At 43.2% G+C, this 17,059-nt stretch overlaps 1 protein-coding gene across 1 annotated transcript in view; it reads right to left on the reverse strand.

The window, feature by feature from the left end:
- Positions 1–17,059, reverse strand: part of TG (thyroglobulin) — a 153,479-nt gene that overhangs the window by 133,760 nt on the left and 2,660 nt on the right. The window contains exons 3-10 of the mRNA XM_072034290.1: positions 16,525–16,622; positions 15,845–16,048; positions 15,401–15,560; positions 10,830–10,936; positions 9,195–9,338; positions 7,357–7,542; positions 3,648–4,712; positions 1,386–1,973 (exon numbers count right to left, since the gene is read on the reverse strand). Coding sequence (XP_071890391.1) covers positions 1,386–1,973; positions 3,648–4,712; positions 7,357–7,542; positions 9,195–9,338; positions 10,830–10,936; positions 15,401–15,560; positions 15,845–16,048; positions 16,525–16,622 — 2,552 coding nt within the window. The remainder of the gene's footprint in view (positions 1–1,385; positions 1,974–3,647; positions 4,713–7,356; positions 7,543–9,194; positions 9,339–10,829; positions 10,937–15,400; positions 15,561–15,844; positions 16,049–16,524; positions 16,623–17,059) is intronic.

The following is a 17,059-nucleotide window of genomic DNA, read 5'->3' on the forward strand; positions in this document are numbered from 1 at the left end:
CCAGTGCTCCTTACCCATTTGGGAGTTTGCAATTCATTGTTCTGCCTTTTCCTTCCAGCTAGAAAATTATGATGTGACAAGAATGGTTTTAGAGACTACATTTACAATATAATTAATCTGCTGAAATAACCCAAAGAAGACCCAATAGCTTTAGTGGAGATGCTCTAGACAGAGGGCTTACCACCAAACTCTAGTGCTGGCCTCACTCTTGTCCTAGTGACCTGTTGGGGATATCTGTTACTCTTGACTGAATAATAACAAACAGTAAAGCAAATTCCTCCTGCATCATTTTAAGGTGTTCTTGAAAGTCATTTACATCAGTTACTGTAACTGAATTTCCCACAAAAATCTTTACAAGACTGCTTCTAGCTTTAAAGTGTCCTTTGGTGTCTGGCTAAGTAGCTTCTGAAAAAACATTATATGTCCGTGGTCCAAATTATAAAGTCTACACAACCTTGTCATAGAACTTTATTCTTCCATACTTCCAAAGCTGAAACACTACTTGTTTTCCAAAAATGAGTTTCCCTGCCTGTGGTGGCTGGTGACAATGGCAGTATGGAATAATTAATGGAGGTGATATGTTGAGATGAAAGGTATGCCCAAATCTTAAGAGAAGGAAAACTGAGGAAAATTCCAGGGTGAAATGCAGTAGACATGCAAGGAATCTGTTCCATGATAGTCCCCTTGGTAACATAACCTACAGCCTTAGATATTGGCAATACCAGGGGAGCTTGGTGTGCTGACTCCAAGTGAAATAGCACAGAGGGTGGAGCAGGGTGGAAACACCATGGCCAGGCTCTGTGATATCTCTGCAGGGATGGGAACTTGATGGTACTATGGAACCGATAGACTGCATCGCCGTTACCCTAAGCAAGCCCTGAGTTGAACTGATAAACTGCATAGCCAGCCCTGAGCTGGCAGTTTTCCATTTTCTGTTGAAATCATGTCCTCTGGGTGAACTTTATATTATAACCTCATAATATTGCCAAAATCCATCCCGAAGGCTGTCTGTCTTCAAGGTATGATCACTCCTCACTGAGTACACACTCTGAATTTCTCTCAGCCTATAAAGCCTCTCACACCAGTCTTTAATCTACTAGACTGATGGTGTATCTTGCTATTTGTGCATCCATGATTGTAGTAGTTCAATGTATTGAATGTGGTTGGACTTGTAGTACAAATTAGGCATCACTCAGAATCTAAGACCAGATGCTCCAGCCCCTCTGATATCTGAGGACAAGCTGAAACAGCTTGGGTTTACTTCCTGCCAAACTTTACCCTTTAACACAACAGGCATTATCAATGATCTTTCCCCAAGCCATTATCTGCTATCTCATTGCACTTAAAAGTACTTTTTTTCCTGTGCCAGCAATTCTGCTACTTACATTTTGGAACCTGGTTCACTTCTGCCCTTGTTCCTTGCAGCTCTTCTCCTTTGTTATCAACACACCAACAATCACGAAGTTCAAAGTTGCTTAATGGAGTGCTGAAATCAGTGTAGGGTCCTGGGTAATAGGTCAGCTGCTCATTCAGAAGCTGCCAGAATGTATACGGATCCAATAAAATGTTCCCAGATGCATAGGTCACATTTCCTTCCAGCACCTCAGGTGGAAGATCAGCGAAGGAGGAATAGGTGGTGAAAGCTGGGAACACATTCTGGTGCCCAGCCTCATACAAAGCTTTAATAAAACCTGAAAAGCCTTTGGAAGAGGCATTTTTATAAACAGTTATGATGTTCAATAGATCAGAAACAGGCAGAGGTTTGCCTTCATTGTTCTCTGTCATCCACCTTTCATACCACTCAAAGGCTTGCTCAGGAGGACCGCTGCACTGCACCTGCCTCCAGGCACCGTCATCATTGCACTGGGGCACATAAATGCTGGAGGGCTGAGACAGGACACTTGGATCTGACAACAGGACTTTCACACTCTTTAGAAACTCCTGACCGGCTGTTACTTGGCAAGCACTGGGGCCTGGGGAAAATAAAAACATGCATACCACATCTTATGAATGCACTGAAGACATACAACACCCCTAACCTAAACATTCTTGCTATTATACTAACACCGTTTTTATTTCCCATTGGACTTCACCAGAATTTTCAGTTTATGTTGTTCTCCCTTCCTACCCTGTAATGAATATTGCAGCTGGATATAAAAATACCATCCTACAAGATGTAGGAGTGAGTGAATTTTCTTTTGGAAGCTTTTTCTGACACCTTCAGAGCCAAATCTTGTTTTGCCACCAAGCAGTTCTACAAACAGAGCAAAACATAGGAGCTCACCTCCTTCTGCACACCACAGCATTATGAACCTGTTTGTTTTTGACTGCACTCCAGATGGGTTGGTAGGAATAAATCCCTTACCAATTTAGAGCAGTGATGAATTCTCCAGTGCTTCTTAAACTGCTGCTCAGAAGAGCTCCTTTCCTATGTACCATGTACCTATGTACTTCCTATGTAGCTGGATACCCTGCTAAAATGAGAAGCAGGTTCTTCTTTTGGCCTGTTCCTACTGTTAACGTGTTGTTTTCAGTTCACAGAACCATAAAAGACAAATATCCCCAGCCTGCGTGCTGCCTTCTTCATTTGTATAACATTAATAGAAGAGCAGAAGAGGCATTCCATAGAACCATTGAATTACTTAGGTTGGAAAAGACCGCTAAGGTCATCGAGTCCAATCTATAACCTAGCACTACCAAGTCTACCACTGCACCATGTCTCTAAGTATCACATCCACAAGTCTTTTGAATACTTCTGGGGATGGTGACTCAACTAATTCCCCTGGGCAGCCTGTGAAGTGAAGAAATTCTTCAGTGAAGAAATTTTTCCCTAATATCCAACCTAAACCTTCCCTGGTGCAACTTGAGGCCATTTGCTCTTGCCCTATCACTTGTTGCTTGGGAGAAGAGACCGACCCCTACCCTGCTACAACCTCCTTTGAGGTAGTTGTAGAGCGTGATAAGGCTCCCCTGAGCCTCCTTTTCTCTAGGCTAAATAATCCCAGTTCCTGCAAAATGCAATGCCAAATTGCATCTGACAAGTCATTTGTGACTCACAAGACCTTTATGAGAAACCCATCAGTCTTTGAATCCATCTTCTATGTTCAGTCTCCTGTGATGGCCTACCAAGTTGAGGATATATTCTTGAGCTAAAAGACTAAAAGTCCAAGACTAAAAGACACTGAAGCTCTTCAGTTCTCAGAACAAGAATGAGCCAGTGACTGCCCAGGTTACTTGGTCCTGGAAGCAAAAGAGCTTTTTCAATTGGCAAGGGCACACAGATGCTCCAGGTCTCATGGGCACCAGCGATGTTATATATCCTTTACTACACATTTAAGTAAGACAGATGTCAATGACGTAGTCATTAACAAGGCAGGACCTCAGGGTCCTCTGTTGTGAATGTACCTACCCCATATACTGAAAGAAAAGGGGACTGTTTTTAAGACTTAGGATACCAACGTTTATGTACACTGTATTTCCCACTATTCCCCTGCACCTGTAGGGCTGACATTCTTATCTGTTAGGGGATAATATTGTTTGTATACATCATCCACACATTTCCAGAAATAACCAGATATGAAGAATTAAATCATGAAATTCCAACATAATAAGGAAGCATCTCTACATTCCCAGTTCCTGGAACTTACATTGCATGGGTTTTCCAGTATTTCCTCTTATTCCTGGAATAGTCTTGCCATTCAAGTCAACACAGAAACAATTTGTCCCATAACACTGGAGTGGCAGGAAGTCTCCATCCTTGGTACAAGAGGGAATAAAAAGATCTGATCCTGCAGGCAGGCTTTGTTTCAAATTCTGCAGGTTTCTCCTTTGCTTCTCACACTCAGTGGGACACCTTGGACGTTCACCTCGAACTCTTGAGCCTGGAACTTCCTTACCTGAAGTGTCCAAACACCAGCACTCTCCTGCATAGCACTGAACTTCCTCATACCTCCCCTCCGTGGTGCATGTTGGAACAAATAGGTCCTTTGCCTCCTCACCACAGTCTTTGGATCCCAGTGCTATTTTCACCACTTCACCTAAATCTTCAGCAATGCTTCTGGGGACAGAAATCACTTGTTGAAGAAAGGTAAAGAATGCTGGTAGTTCCAGGACAGAGGAAAGGAATTTCATCATATTCTGATTGTCCTGAAGAGTTACTGTGCGGCCAAAGCTGCCTACAAGAGGTTGGATCAAAATGGAGCTCCCCCTTGATACTTCCAATCCAAATGCTTCAGCTGATTCCAGAAGGCCTTGGCCATTATCCCTCCCTGTCACATTTTCCTCTTGGAAAAACCGACCAATGCTGTATTTGCCACTAGTGCCAAGTGCCCCTGTGAAGTTGAACTGGATCATATTCTTCAAGAACTTTCCTCCAAAGAGATTTTCTTGGAAGCGCTTTGGATTGGCCGTAAATTGCAATGCCACTTGAGCCAGTCCCCTTGATGGGAATATTCCTCTGATGGCTTCACTAAGGATGGATTCTAGCCCGGAAATCTGGCTGGCGTATGGGCTTTGCATGACTGGGGATGACAGTCCAGAGACCTGAAACAGCTCCTTGATGAAGGGAGGGCAGGGTCTTGAGTAGCCAGCTATTTTCTCTGACTGCACATCTGGTGTGGAAAATAAATCAGGCTGACTGAAGTACCCGGCAGGGCCATAAAAGATCCTTGACAATGCCTGTCGTCTCTCAGAGATGCATATTTGTTCTTCACCTAAACAAAAAGTAAAAAGTACAAACTTCAGAACCTCCAAAACATGCTATTTTAAGGACACCTTTCAATCAGTCTCAGCAGAAACCACTGAGTGTATTTCAATTTGTCTCTAGTTCCCTAACTAAGCATCAGGCACACTGATAAGGAAACTTAAACTGTTGCTGAGTGTAACCTATAAACTTCTTGTTGCTGAGTGTAAGAGTAAACTTCTCTATTCAAGACACAAACTGAATGGATACTTCCTCCAGTATGTCTGAATTTACTGCTCTGTGACCTTTTTCTAAATCTATTGTTTTCCAGTGCAAATCCCCATTCCTCTTCCTATGGTTGAAAGTATGAACAAAGTCTTTTTCAAACACATTCTCTGGTACGATGCCTGCTTCTAATGAAAAGCCCAGATGATCCAGGCGCAATATGTGAACACAAGAAAGGGAAACAGATTACAGAAAAAAAGAAATAGTCATTTTCACCAGTGCTCTCTAACGGAAAACTTATGGAGGCTTCCTACGCAGGCCACCCACATCCTGGGGCAAGCTATGCCATAGGTGTGCCTGTTTCCAGTCCAGTCTCTGTACATTCATACAAAGACATCAGAAAATGAAAGACTTCATAGATATAAAGACTTAGATATAAAGACATAGATATAAATGACTTCCTTAAGAAATGCTGAACGCAAGGACCTGGGTTCAACCTCCAGTTTGGGGATTGCATAGCCCGCAGGCAACAGGAGGACATATGAAAGAATCACTCTGCATTTCCCGTGTTTTTCACACTTTCTCCTCAAGCACCACTGTCATCCCTGATGGGGACAGGATGGTGGATGACTAGCTTTGATCTGTTTCATCATAGCATCCAGTGGGCTGACCCCCATCTCCATCCATTCTACTTCCAGGCAATATAATAAAACAGTCCTGAACCCTGCTAACAGTGAGGATAAAAGCTGGAAATCCTAAAAGCTTCTCAAATAGGGTAACAAGTAATCTGAGGCTCTGTGCTCAGCATCTTGCTCACTCCTCCTTTAGAACCCTTTCCCGCTCCACATTTCCTGGCATGCACTCAGGTCCCTCACAGTGGTTCCTTCGTGAAGGCATTTTCTGTAGGATGGGCCCCTTCTGTGTTTAGTGTTGGCTCTTGGTAACAGAGATGAAGAACATCGGTTTACACTAACTTATTGGTCCCTAGAGCACAATCCACAAGTATACAAATCCAAAACAAATGTAGGATCACAGACGTTGAATGCTCTCCCCTCCTACTCATTGTTGAATCAAAACGAAGTAGAGTGAGAAGGAAAAAAAATAAATTAATCAAAAACCAGAAAAGCACTGCTGGGGTGAATTTACTCTAGTATTTGTAAAGGAGCACATCCCCATCTGAACTGCCTGGTGCTCCAAGTCACATGAAAACCCAAGATACCCCTCACACCTACACCTCTGCCTCCTCCAGCATGAACATTGGTGGGGTAAGAGCTGAAGAAATCAAACAGAAATAAAACAGAGCAGCAGAGCAGGAGAAGCACATGGCACGTATCTGGCTGGCCACAGGCTCCAGCTATATCCTCATGGAATACCTTATTGGGAGTTAGTCTGCAAAACCCCCACAGAAATTTTCCCTGCTTAAATTTCCTGAGTCTGCCAATAAAAGCTGCAAGCAGCCTCATGTCACACCTCCCAAAAAATTATCAGGAAGGCTCAGAAAAGCACCCACAAAAAAACAACCAGTCCCAACACAGGGTGAGGCCTTCCAGAAGCTCACTTTCAATATCGCTTGGTGATCAGCCTTGGAGTCATGCAAACTTTTTCATTCAGTAAGCTTGTCTGTGCCTGGGGCACACTGAGTGACTTGGAACCATGACACCCAGGGTAGATTCCTCCCTTCTTTATCTGCATGGTACAACTGTGTCTTGTAGACAGAAAAATGAACTCCCCTGAAGGCATCTTTCCTTAAGACCTCATGCCCCAGCCCTCCAGTGCAATCCTGAATATTTAGGTAGTGCACTTTGGAGTCAAAGTTTTTAAACTTTCCTCCTCCCCTCTGGCCCTTTGACATTTCTGCTGTCATTTCCATTTGGGGCACAGATCTGATGGTGTTTACTTAATGAAAGCTCTCTCAAAGTGCAAACCCAGACACCTTCCCTGAATTGTTTTCTACCAAGTATGCACTGAAAGAAATGCAGGGGAAAAAAACATTCAGGATGAGAGAGAGGACATCTTTGAAGCTTGGCTTCTTCTGCATTTCAGCAGAAGAAGGTGGTAAAAACCCCAAAACTCCATCACCAGCTTTCTTACATTATCCCAGGTATTGTGAATTGATGCCCAGCTCCTGGAATCAAGACATAAATATTATGGCTGCAAAGGAAAGCCTCACCACCTGAAAAACTGAAAGGCTAAAGGCAGATTATAAAGGAAATTAATATAATATTTATTTTTTTTATATTTAATATTTTATTCAAATGTGGTTTTTAACTCCACAGAGGCTTTTGGATCCTGGTCCTTTAGGATTTGTTTGTTTACCAAAGACAAAATTCCCACGGCAGATGAAGGGTTTGGAGAGGGAAGGTGAAAGGACCTGGCTTGAACTGGAAGTGTACATGAATGTACAAGGCAGTGGTATTTGCCAGCATTTTTCCCTTTTACTTAACACATACCGCAGGCTGGAGGCTGTCCTCGTCTCTTGGTGCCCTGGACCTCTCTCCCTTTGGTGTCCACACACCAGCACTGCCCTCCCTGCTGACACTGCACTGGTGTGTAGCCCCCATCAGGGTCACAGGACGGCACGTAGGCATGCTGGTAGCGCACGGCTGCATATCGCTCAACCTCACATTTTGAGGGGCCTGGAAAAAAAAAACAGGAGGGAAAAGTTTCAGAGCCATCTCCACTTGATCCCATCATTTGCCTATTTTTGAGAAACCTGGAAGAAAAAAAAAAAAAAAAAGGTTTAATTTCCTGAAACTTCAAGCACCAGCCCAAGGTTAAAATTCTCCATCCTCTTTCACCTAAGGGAAGTGGTCCCATGGTTTTCTTCTGTAGGTACTTGTTTCTGAAAACTGAAAAGAAAATAAACCTAAACTCATTTTTCAGCTGTAGCCATGGGTAGCGATAAACAGAGTTTCTGACTCAATGAGCTGTTCCAGCGGCTAGGTGAGCTCTGGTCCTTAATGGAAATGCAAAAGTGACCAACAGAGAAATGTGATACAGTGTTTCTGGTGAGAAGAGGTGTTGCTCCTGCAAAAGGCTCCACATCTGGCTGCAGAGATTTGGTCTGGGACCACAAATTTCTTTGGCATCCTTCAGCGAGGAACATAAGACCCCATTCCTGTCAAACTGGCCAGAACTGATGAAGAATCTAAAACTCCACAATGCAAATTTTCTGAGCTATGACTTCTCCCATATTAGATTCAACCCTTGTGACAGAAGTTTTCCCTGTTTATATAACCTACAGTCCCACAGCCTAAATTTTTCTCACCTTCCACAGCATTCCAGCTTCATTCAGCCAAGAGACGGGGGCAGCAAGAGCATTGCATCAGAAACCCTTAGCACCTAGCATGCATGGCTTCAGGTGATGGGTAACTCACCCCAGTCACTGCCAGTGGCTAAGGAGCGTGATCGTGTCTCCATCTTGTGGCTGTTAAAGCTTCATCTCTGCTGACAGACACTGCCTCTATTTGCAGTCAGAGCCTGTTTCACAGCACTGTGCAGTGGGAAGGGAAAGATGCTTTCCAGACCCCCCTAAAACGATCAGCTCTTCCCAGAAACAGAGAAACTGTGTGACCTGTGTGACTGGAAGACTTGCATTGGTATCTGCTTAATATCTCTGGTGACGTAGCTCCTCTGCAAGGGTCAGATACCAACGTCAGAGTTTGGATAGGAGAATGAAGAATCACAACAAACTTCCCTAGCCAATTCTCCTAATCTCTGGCGTATGAGAAGGAAACACCTTACCTACTGTCCTGCAGAGTTCATTGCCCATAGGCTGAGAAACACATCCCATTTTCCTGCCCTCATCAGGGAGGGAACAGACCCAAGGGCAGATCCAGGAGTTCAGCCTTGCTGGCTCAGGCACTACAACCTCTTGTATAGTCTCCTGGGGATGGAATGGGCTGTGGCCAATGTAAGATCCTTCTTATTTCTGACTACTGTCGGAAATTAGGGAGCATTTTCTCAGGCTTTTAATACAATAAATCATCAGATCCATCTCCAGAATCTCAAAGCAAAAGATAGAGAGAATTCACAGGCTTTCAACTAACACAAACCTCAAGTGCATGGGAAGTTTTCATCGGAGGATAGGTACACTCTGCTGCTAAAAGTCTACAGCCCAAAGACTAAAAGTCAGCTGCAATGGAGGGACCTTAATTCTTGCACCAAAACTGCGATATTATAAGCTTTTAGTACAGGAGACTATTAAAACAACTCTCCACAATAGCAGCTGTCATAAAGATCTGAAATTATCATTCCATTTGCAGGGAATCACCTGGGTGCTACTTACATCTGAACCGGCCAGAGGTAGCCAGCTGCACACCCAGAAACCTCCTCTGCAGGATCCGATAAATGCTGGTCTCTGTGAACGTGCGGGCAGGCTCCAGTGCTGAGAAAATTGTGTCGTAAACTTCATCAAGCAGCAGCTCCAAGCCTGAGAAAGAGAGACTTTTAGCCCAGAGTCTGATTTTAAGACAGAAGTCATCTTCTTTGCACCAGAGGAGTGGAATTGGAAACCTACCTTGAAAAAGAAAACCAAGTCCTCTAAACTGGCCCAAGTGTGAACTTATACCACATAACCCAAATGCCCTGTACCATAAACCCTGCTGCTGAGTGCCCCCTGTCATTGGCTTTGCACTTTGACATGCACCAAAATGAGCAGAAGGAGCATCCAGTAACCCAGCACTGGGCTGTGGTTGCGTTAGGTTCAGTTTGCAGTAGTGCCATTGATACTGTGCAATTATATCACTGCCTAGTGTTTCCAAAGACCAATTCCTAACCATTTTGTTTGTATAACAAGTAAATGAAAAGTGCAGTCATTCCTCTGAGCACACAGATTTTTGGAGAATTTCTCTTAGGAACTAAATACAAAAGTTCTCATCTACCATGTAAATTTTAAGCCATCATGCTCTGCATTTTTCCCACGCTATTTGTTTGTTTGTTTGTTTTGTTTTGTTTTGTTTATTTTTGGCTTTATTTTTTAAGCAGCAGTATCTAAGGAAGAGGATCTGGAAGTGTTCTACCTCCTCTTTTTTGGGGAGCAACAACAAAAAAGAACAAAAAAACAGTCCTTTCCTTTCCTTTCCTTTCCTTTCCTTTCCTTTCCTTTCCTTTCCTTTCCTTTCCTTTCCTTTCCTTTCCTTTCCTTTCCTTTCCTTTCCTTTCCTTTCCTTTCCTTTCCTTTCCTTTCCTTTCCTTTCCTTTCCTTTCCTTTCCTTTCCTTTCCTTTCCTTTCCTTTCCTTTCCTTTCCTTTCCTTTCCTTTCCTTTCCCTTCCCTTCCCTTCCCTTCCTTTCCTTTCCTTTCCTTTCCTTTCCTTTCCTTTCCTTTCCTTTCCTTTCCTTTCCTTTCCTTTCCTTTCCTTTCCTTTCCTTTCCTTTCCTTTCCTTTCCTTTCCTTTCCTTTCCTTTCCTTTCCTTTCCTTTCCTTTCCTTTCCTTTCCCAAAAATGTCCCATCAACCATTAACATGCCTGAAAGGTAACCTTAGGCTACGACAGAATAGGAGGACCACCAGAATAGGATGACCACCTAAGCAAGAAGAAAATAGCTCAGCCTCCAGGTCCTTTATATTCCCCTGCATTTTCTGATTGGACATTGAATAGGATTCAGCTTTCAAAGGTGGACAGAAGGTGGACATTCCAAAATCTTATTGACCATTCCAAAACGGACAGGGTTAGTTCCTAGGCAGCGGCTCCTGCTGGAGCTCTGCTCCGAAGGGTGGGGTTCACATTGTGTGAGCAAGTGTCATGAGAGCACACCAGCCTTTCCCATACACTGGTCACATCAGCTGCTCTGTGCCCTTACATCTTGCAGAAATAAACCTGGAGTCCCAAACGAAGCTAAACACTGACACTTTTTACCTGTCCTTCTCCTTGGGAGTTCAAAGCTGCTGAAGTTGACATGTGAGGTGCAGGGAGGTACTCACCAGTGTCTGCTAGCTCTCTCCCCAGGCTGTCCGAGCAGTAGCAGTACCCAGAGACCTCCGGGAATGTCTCCCGCAAGGAGCTGAAGGTTTGGAAAGCTGCCGGGAGCCTGGAAGAAAAACAACCTCCTGTGAAAGGCTCAGGGAGGCCCATTGACAACAACAACAAAGCATTTGAGCTTCCCTCCCAGATTTGTATGGCAAGGATGTCTGCCCAGCACAAAGCCTTTGTGCAATCCTTCGGTCTGCTAGAGTCAGCCAGACTCTGACATGACCCAAATCAGCTATTCCATAGGGTAACAGGTCTCATGAGTTCCTTTTAACTATACAGGGCAATATCTCCCTTCAGACAGATTTTGGATCCTTCCTATGCACATACCCCGTCTCTAACATTCATTTTCAGTTCTGCTCCTACCCTTGAAAGCCTGCCAAAGAGTGTAAAATAGAGGCACATTGGCCTAATGTTATTACAATAGCAGTTCATTAACTCCTTCCACAAGTCTGCACAGGATGGCAGAGTGCCTAAACAAACAGGTTGCTTCCTCTCCCTGCCACGCTATGTATACTTTTTGCACTGAATTAAGCACAAAAGCTGATAGAAACCTCACTAATCTTTTTCGTTCAGAGAGCATGGCTCAACGGATTAAAGAGAAAAGGTTTTTAAACACATTACAACCAAGACTGACTTCCTACTTCTGGAGATCAAAGAGTTGCTAGTTCCCAGTGTAATGTTCTAGGGAGTGACAACAGCCAGATTCTAGCAAAGCAATCATTTAGGAAGGAAATTTATTAATGTCAGAGTTGAAAAGAAAAAAAAAATGTAATAAATGTGATCTTAACTGACAGACATTCCAGGGCTCCTGCAAACAAATACATTTTGTTTTCTGGATTGAGGCAATATGGCCAGTGGGACACGTTCATTCACCATGTTGCAAAATCATGTATTATTTTACAAATACATACCCTTAACCCTGAATTACGATAAAGGCCTGATGTCCCAGCTGCATGCGGCTTATTTGGAAATATCTAGTCAAAGGTAAGTGCCATCCCCTGCCAGGAGAGCTGGAGTGGTTGCTGCTACCTCAGTACTTGGAAGCACACCCTAAGGTAGCTCAGGGACACGTAGCAAGCCCTAGCAAAGGAAAGGACTGGCAACCTCTGGGGTCTCAGCAGCACTCCTGTCCCACAGCCTGCACATCACTACATACTGCTGCTCCTCTCTGGTACTTTCCCACATCTGCAAACTAAACACCTACTGACTCCCTCCACTTTGGATGGCCAAATCCAAATCCTGCTCCGCTGTTTTCATTGGTGTGCTAAAAGCAATCAAAATGTCATACTTCAGAACACAAAGAGACTCATGTCAGCATTAAAACAATGCAATTTTAGCTATAAACAACTAAATAACATCTTCCTATGGTCCTCTGTGGATATAAAGGGCTTAGTGGATTTCAAGAGCTTTCTGATACCCCTGAATTATGCACTGGTCATTGCTCAATCAGGGATACGATCTTGTCTCTTAGCAGAGCAGTGCCCCTACAGACTCAAAGGTAGCATCTTACACCACCCATGTCCTTGAAGCTCACCCCCTCAGCATCTTGACATCCAGCTTAGTGACACAGGTTGCCATGCAAAATAAATAAATAAACAACATCAAATGACAAAAAAAAATAAAAATCTGCATGCTTCCTTCTTTTACCCTCAATGTTAAGATGCCATATGCATAATTATACCACTTTTGTATGAGACAGATGTGCAGTCATACCCTGTCGTCCTGGTTACTTTTGTTCTAAGTAGGGAGTATAGCTAAATAAAGTGCAAAAGGATATAAATTAGGCCCACACAAACAAGAGGATAGAACTTCATCCATCATGCTTGGAAAACTCACACCTCACTGCTCCTTTTCTTTTTCTCAGACTCCTTATAATCACAGCCCTAGAGGTGAGAAGTCGTAACTCAGAAGTCCTCGTCTATCAGGCCCTGTCCAAAAAGAAGTGGCTGAAGCAGGGATGACTGTTTAAGTTGTGGATAAATTTATTGTGTATCCAGGTATTTCAAGAAGAGTGCTTGCACTTAAAAAAAGAAGTAGATACATGCATGGTTGCTGACCTTTTCCTCCAGCTGTGTCCCTGCTCTTGGCATCCAGCAAAGGTAACTCATTACTGATCTTCAATAGCAGGTTTGCAAATCACCCTTCTGTGCTCTGTCTGTGCAGCTGAACTCACAGCTGCCTTTCTCACTGACTACTCAGAAGTGGAGGGAGAATATCAAAACATGTTTTTTACACTACCAAAAAAAACAACACATGGGACATAAAACTGTTAGATAGTGTCCAAAGGAGGGCTACAAAGATGGTGAAGGGTCTAGAGGGGAAGACGTATGAGGAGCAGCTGAGGTGCCTTGGTTTGCTGAACCCGGGGCAGAGCAGGCCGAGGGGAGGCCTCATGGTGGCCTGCAGCTCCCTCACAAGGGGAGCGGAGGGGCAGGCGCTGAGCTCTGCTCTCTGGGGACAGCGACAGGACCCGAGAGAACGGCATGGAGCTGGGACAGGGGAGGGTCAGGCTGGGGGTTAGGGAAAGGTTCTGCACCCAGAGATGGTTGGGCACTGGGACAGGCTCCCCAGGGAAGTGGTCATGGCACTGAGCCTGCAGAAGTTAAGAAGTGTTTGGACAACGCTCCCAGACACATGGTCTGGTTTTTGGGTGGTCCTGTGTGGAGCCAGGGGTTGAACTGGATGATCCTTATGGGTCCCTTCTAACTCAGGATATATTTTGGTTCTAATCTAACACATAATAGGGCAAAACCTCCAGTGAGCTGACCAAGGTCTTTAGTCTGATGAATATTATAGCAAGAAAGTTAAAAAAGTTTGAGTTCTAGGTCTCTCCTTCACTATCTGCTATAGGGCTTTCTATATGGCTGCCTATCCAAGCAGGACCTGGGCACAGTCTGTATAAAAGAACAAACAGTAGTCCGGTCAAGTATTAGGGTAAGGCAGGAAATTTGGGCTTGCTTTCTTTGCAAAAGTCTTCCCCTTGGTAAAGTCTTAGGCTTTATTAATTTTTAATAAATAAATAAATAAATAAAATTTATTTATTATTTTCTCCATTATTTTTAACATATTTATTTTGGAATCATTGTAAAGGTATGGGGAAATGATATGGGAAGGGAGTTAAGTGACACATTTAGATTTCAAAAAACAGTCCACAGAGCCAAGAAATGTTTTCCCAATGGTAAGAACATGGACCCAAACCTTTAAAAAAGGGGGTTTAATCCCTATTTTGCCACCGTTCTTCACTGTGAAACTCATCACTTAGACTCTGCATTCTGGCCTCATGCTTATAGGAAAGGATAATGATAAACCAGGCAGTAATACTGTAAAAAATAAATATATTAATGATCTAAGATACTCAAATCATATGGTTATGGATTAAGTCTATGCCATAATTAGAGAGGTAGACAGCTGGGAGTGAAATGGTCCTGCTGTGATTAATTACATGACATAGACACAAGAAAAGGCCAATCTTGCAGACCTTTTCCAGACAAACCTCTCAGTGGGAGGGGAAAAATGGTAATTTAAAGCATTGCTTTCTTCTCTGTAATTTTTCTTTTAGAATTTCCACACTCCACAGGCAAACAAACAATATAGCCAGACTATTTTGCTCTTGCCAAAATAACCTCTCCCAAAGCTCTGACAAATCTGTACTGAGCATCTGGGCCTGCCTTTCAGTTTTGCTTAAATTAAAGAAGAAAACCCTCGAAATAGCAAAATTGACACTTACAATAAAATGCCTTTGCTGCTATAGAGCCAAGTCAGAACAAGACATTACATTTACTCCACTGCCCTCCTCTGGAGAAATGTGCTGATTGAGATGCCAAAACAAATGCACTTCTCAAGACATGAACCCTTTCTTCTGCAGTTCTCCTTTTCCAGCCCTTATTTCTCCATGTGAGCATTAATTCCTGATTCCTCCAAAGGACAATGCCTTTCTGATCCCACTGACAAGCATTTGATCCAGCATTTTGAAATCTTCCCCAGCCTACTCCAACCCATCAGCAGCTGGCCTGTACACCACATCCCACATCACTTGCTGGCTCCCCTGTGTGAGCAACTCTGACACTGAGTAGACGAAAAAAGTTTTCCCACTGTCACACAGAACTTGCTCTTCCTGTTGCCACTTGTCTCTCTGTCCTTCTGTTCTCATATTCCAAATGGAATCATCTTTCTTACCTTATATATACATCTGAATTTCTCTTCCTTTTGCACTGATCTGCTGTTTGGTGCCCGAAAGGTTTCCCTTGCTACTTTTCCAAATACAGATTCCAATTTGGTAACCACTACCACTACTGAGCAAAGGCACACTGATTAGAGCGCAGGGATTTTCTAGAAGAGTAAATTTAATTTAGGAAAAAAAAAGTTTTTGGGGGGGTTTATTTGTTTGTTTGTTTTTTACTTGGTCCATAGCAAGAAATAATATCAGACAGGGTCACAGAAAATGTGGAAAAAAATGCATTAAGATCCTGACTTGAAGCAGTGTCCAGCACTATCTCCCAGTTTCAGAAGCCTACACTCCTACCTGTTGTAATTATGAACGAGATCAAAAAACATCATGTCTGTAGTGTTGACAAACTTGCACTGGACAGGCAGAAACTCTCCATCTGCTGAGCACTGAGGTGGGCTCTTCTCCCCAACCCCATGCAGAATGCGACGGTCTCGGATCTCACAGGTCCCCGGACCTGACAAAAAAAGAAGTAATATTGATTAGTGCTTAACTTCCCACAAACCAGGCCATGGCTATGAAGAGGCTTAGACTCATTATGTTGAACGTGCAAATCTAGGTGCCTCATATTGTCTTTAAAACCAAACGAAATAGCCACTTAATTTAAATTTCTCAGTTAAGCACTTATACTTCTATAGCATAAGTGTAGGCTGCAGTGTCCAAGCTCCTGATCTACCACCTTTCATTCATACCAAACCTTCTGTCCCCACAAAACTTACCATTTTCTTGAATCTTACTTACACTGTGTTGGCTTTCCTCTCTGCCTGGTCCCATAAATCTCCATTCCTTCTGAATCTACACACCAGCACTGCCCCAGCTCCATGTCGCACTGCACCACATCAAATGCCCCTGAATCCGTGCACTGAGGGATGTAGGAGATGCTACTGCTGTTGATGTAGCGACTCACCAAGATCCTCTGCTTTTGCAGCTGGCAGAAGGATAAGCCTGTAGTACCAGAGCAGGCAGTGTTAGAGGAAAGTACTTTTTGGACACTAAATCATTTATTTTTTTAAGACAACAGCTGAGTTTTCTCAGATGGGGGAGTTCTGATTCTGCCACCCAGGTGGCATCATAACATTGATCATAACATTGATCGTTTTGAGGTCAGTAAAACTGGTATACAGAAACCCTCCAGAGCTGCGGTTGAGGATCTCCAACTTAAAGGTGAATACAATCAGTTTAGCTTACATTCATGATTTACATTATTGTGACCTTCATGAATACAGAGCATTCAAGTGTATCATGTTTCCATGATCAGCTTCAAAGAAACTCCAGAAATTCAGCTAGAAAGACACAGTAAATTACAACAAAATAGAGTCCACCTAATCCTGGGACAAACACATTCATGATTTCAACAGTTCAACTGAAGATTTAAATGGCTTTTTGTCCACTCTGAACAACAGTGGAAACATTTGACTTACAAGATATGGGATATCCATCCTGTTTGCTGCCAGGTACCTCGATGCCATTCTCATCCACACACCAACAGGAGAGACCATTTCTACTGCACTGAACTGTCCTGAAGCAGAACACGAGTAAGACATTTTATTGTTAGCTCCAGAATCCTCAGTCAGCATGGGACATAAACTATAGCAAGCAGGTTCAAGTATTTTATTACTGCAAATAATGGAACCATAGAGGGCTTTGTTTTGGGTGGCTCTAAATCATTTGGGTCTACCCGATGAGAAATCTTAATTTTAGTAATTTTCTGGAGTCTTCAGAAGTTGCCAATAACTGACTTGAAATCATTCAAGAGGCAAGTAATTTGCACAGAATACTGATACTTGGTATCTGAGATTTACCTTACGTTTTGAGATCTTTTCTAACTCAAATCTAGCATGATCTAGGTCCCTTATCCAAGGCAACAAAAGCAAGATATTAGTGAACATTACAATTTGTGCTTCCCCTCAGCTTTAACTTATTATCTTCTTGCCTCTTCAAGCAATGTGCTGTTTT

This window comes from Anas platyrhynchos, chromosome 2, assembly GCF_047663525.1.
Source record: "Anas platyrhynchos isolate ZD024472 breed Pekin duck chromosome 2, IASCAAS_PekinDuck_T2T, whole genome shotgun sequence".
Classification (NCBI taxonomy): domain Eukaryota; kingdom Metazoa; phylum Chordata; class Aves; order Anseriformes; family Anatidae; genus Anas; species Anas platyrhynchos.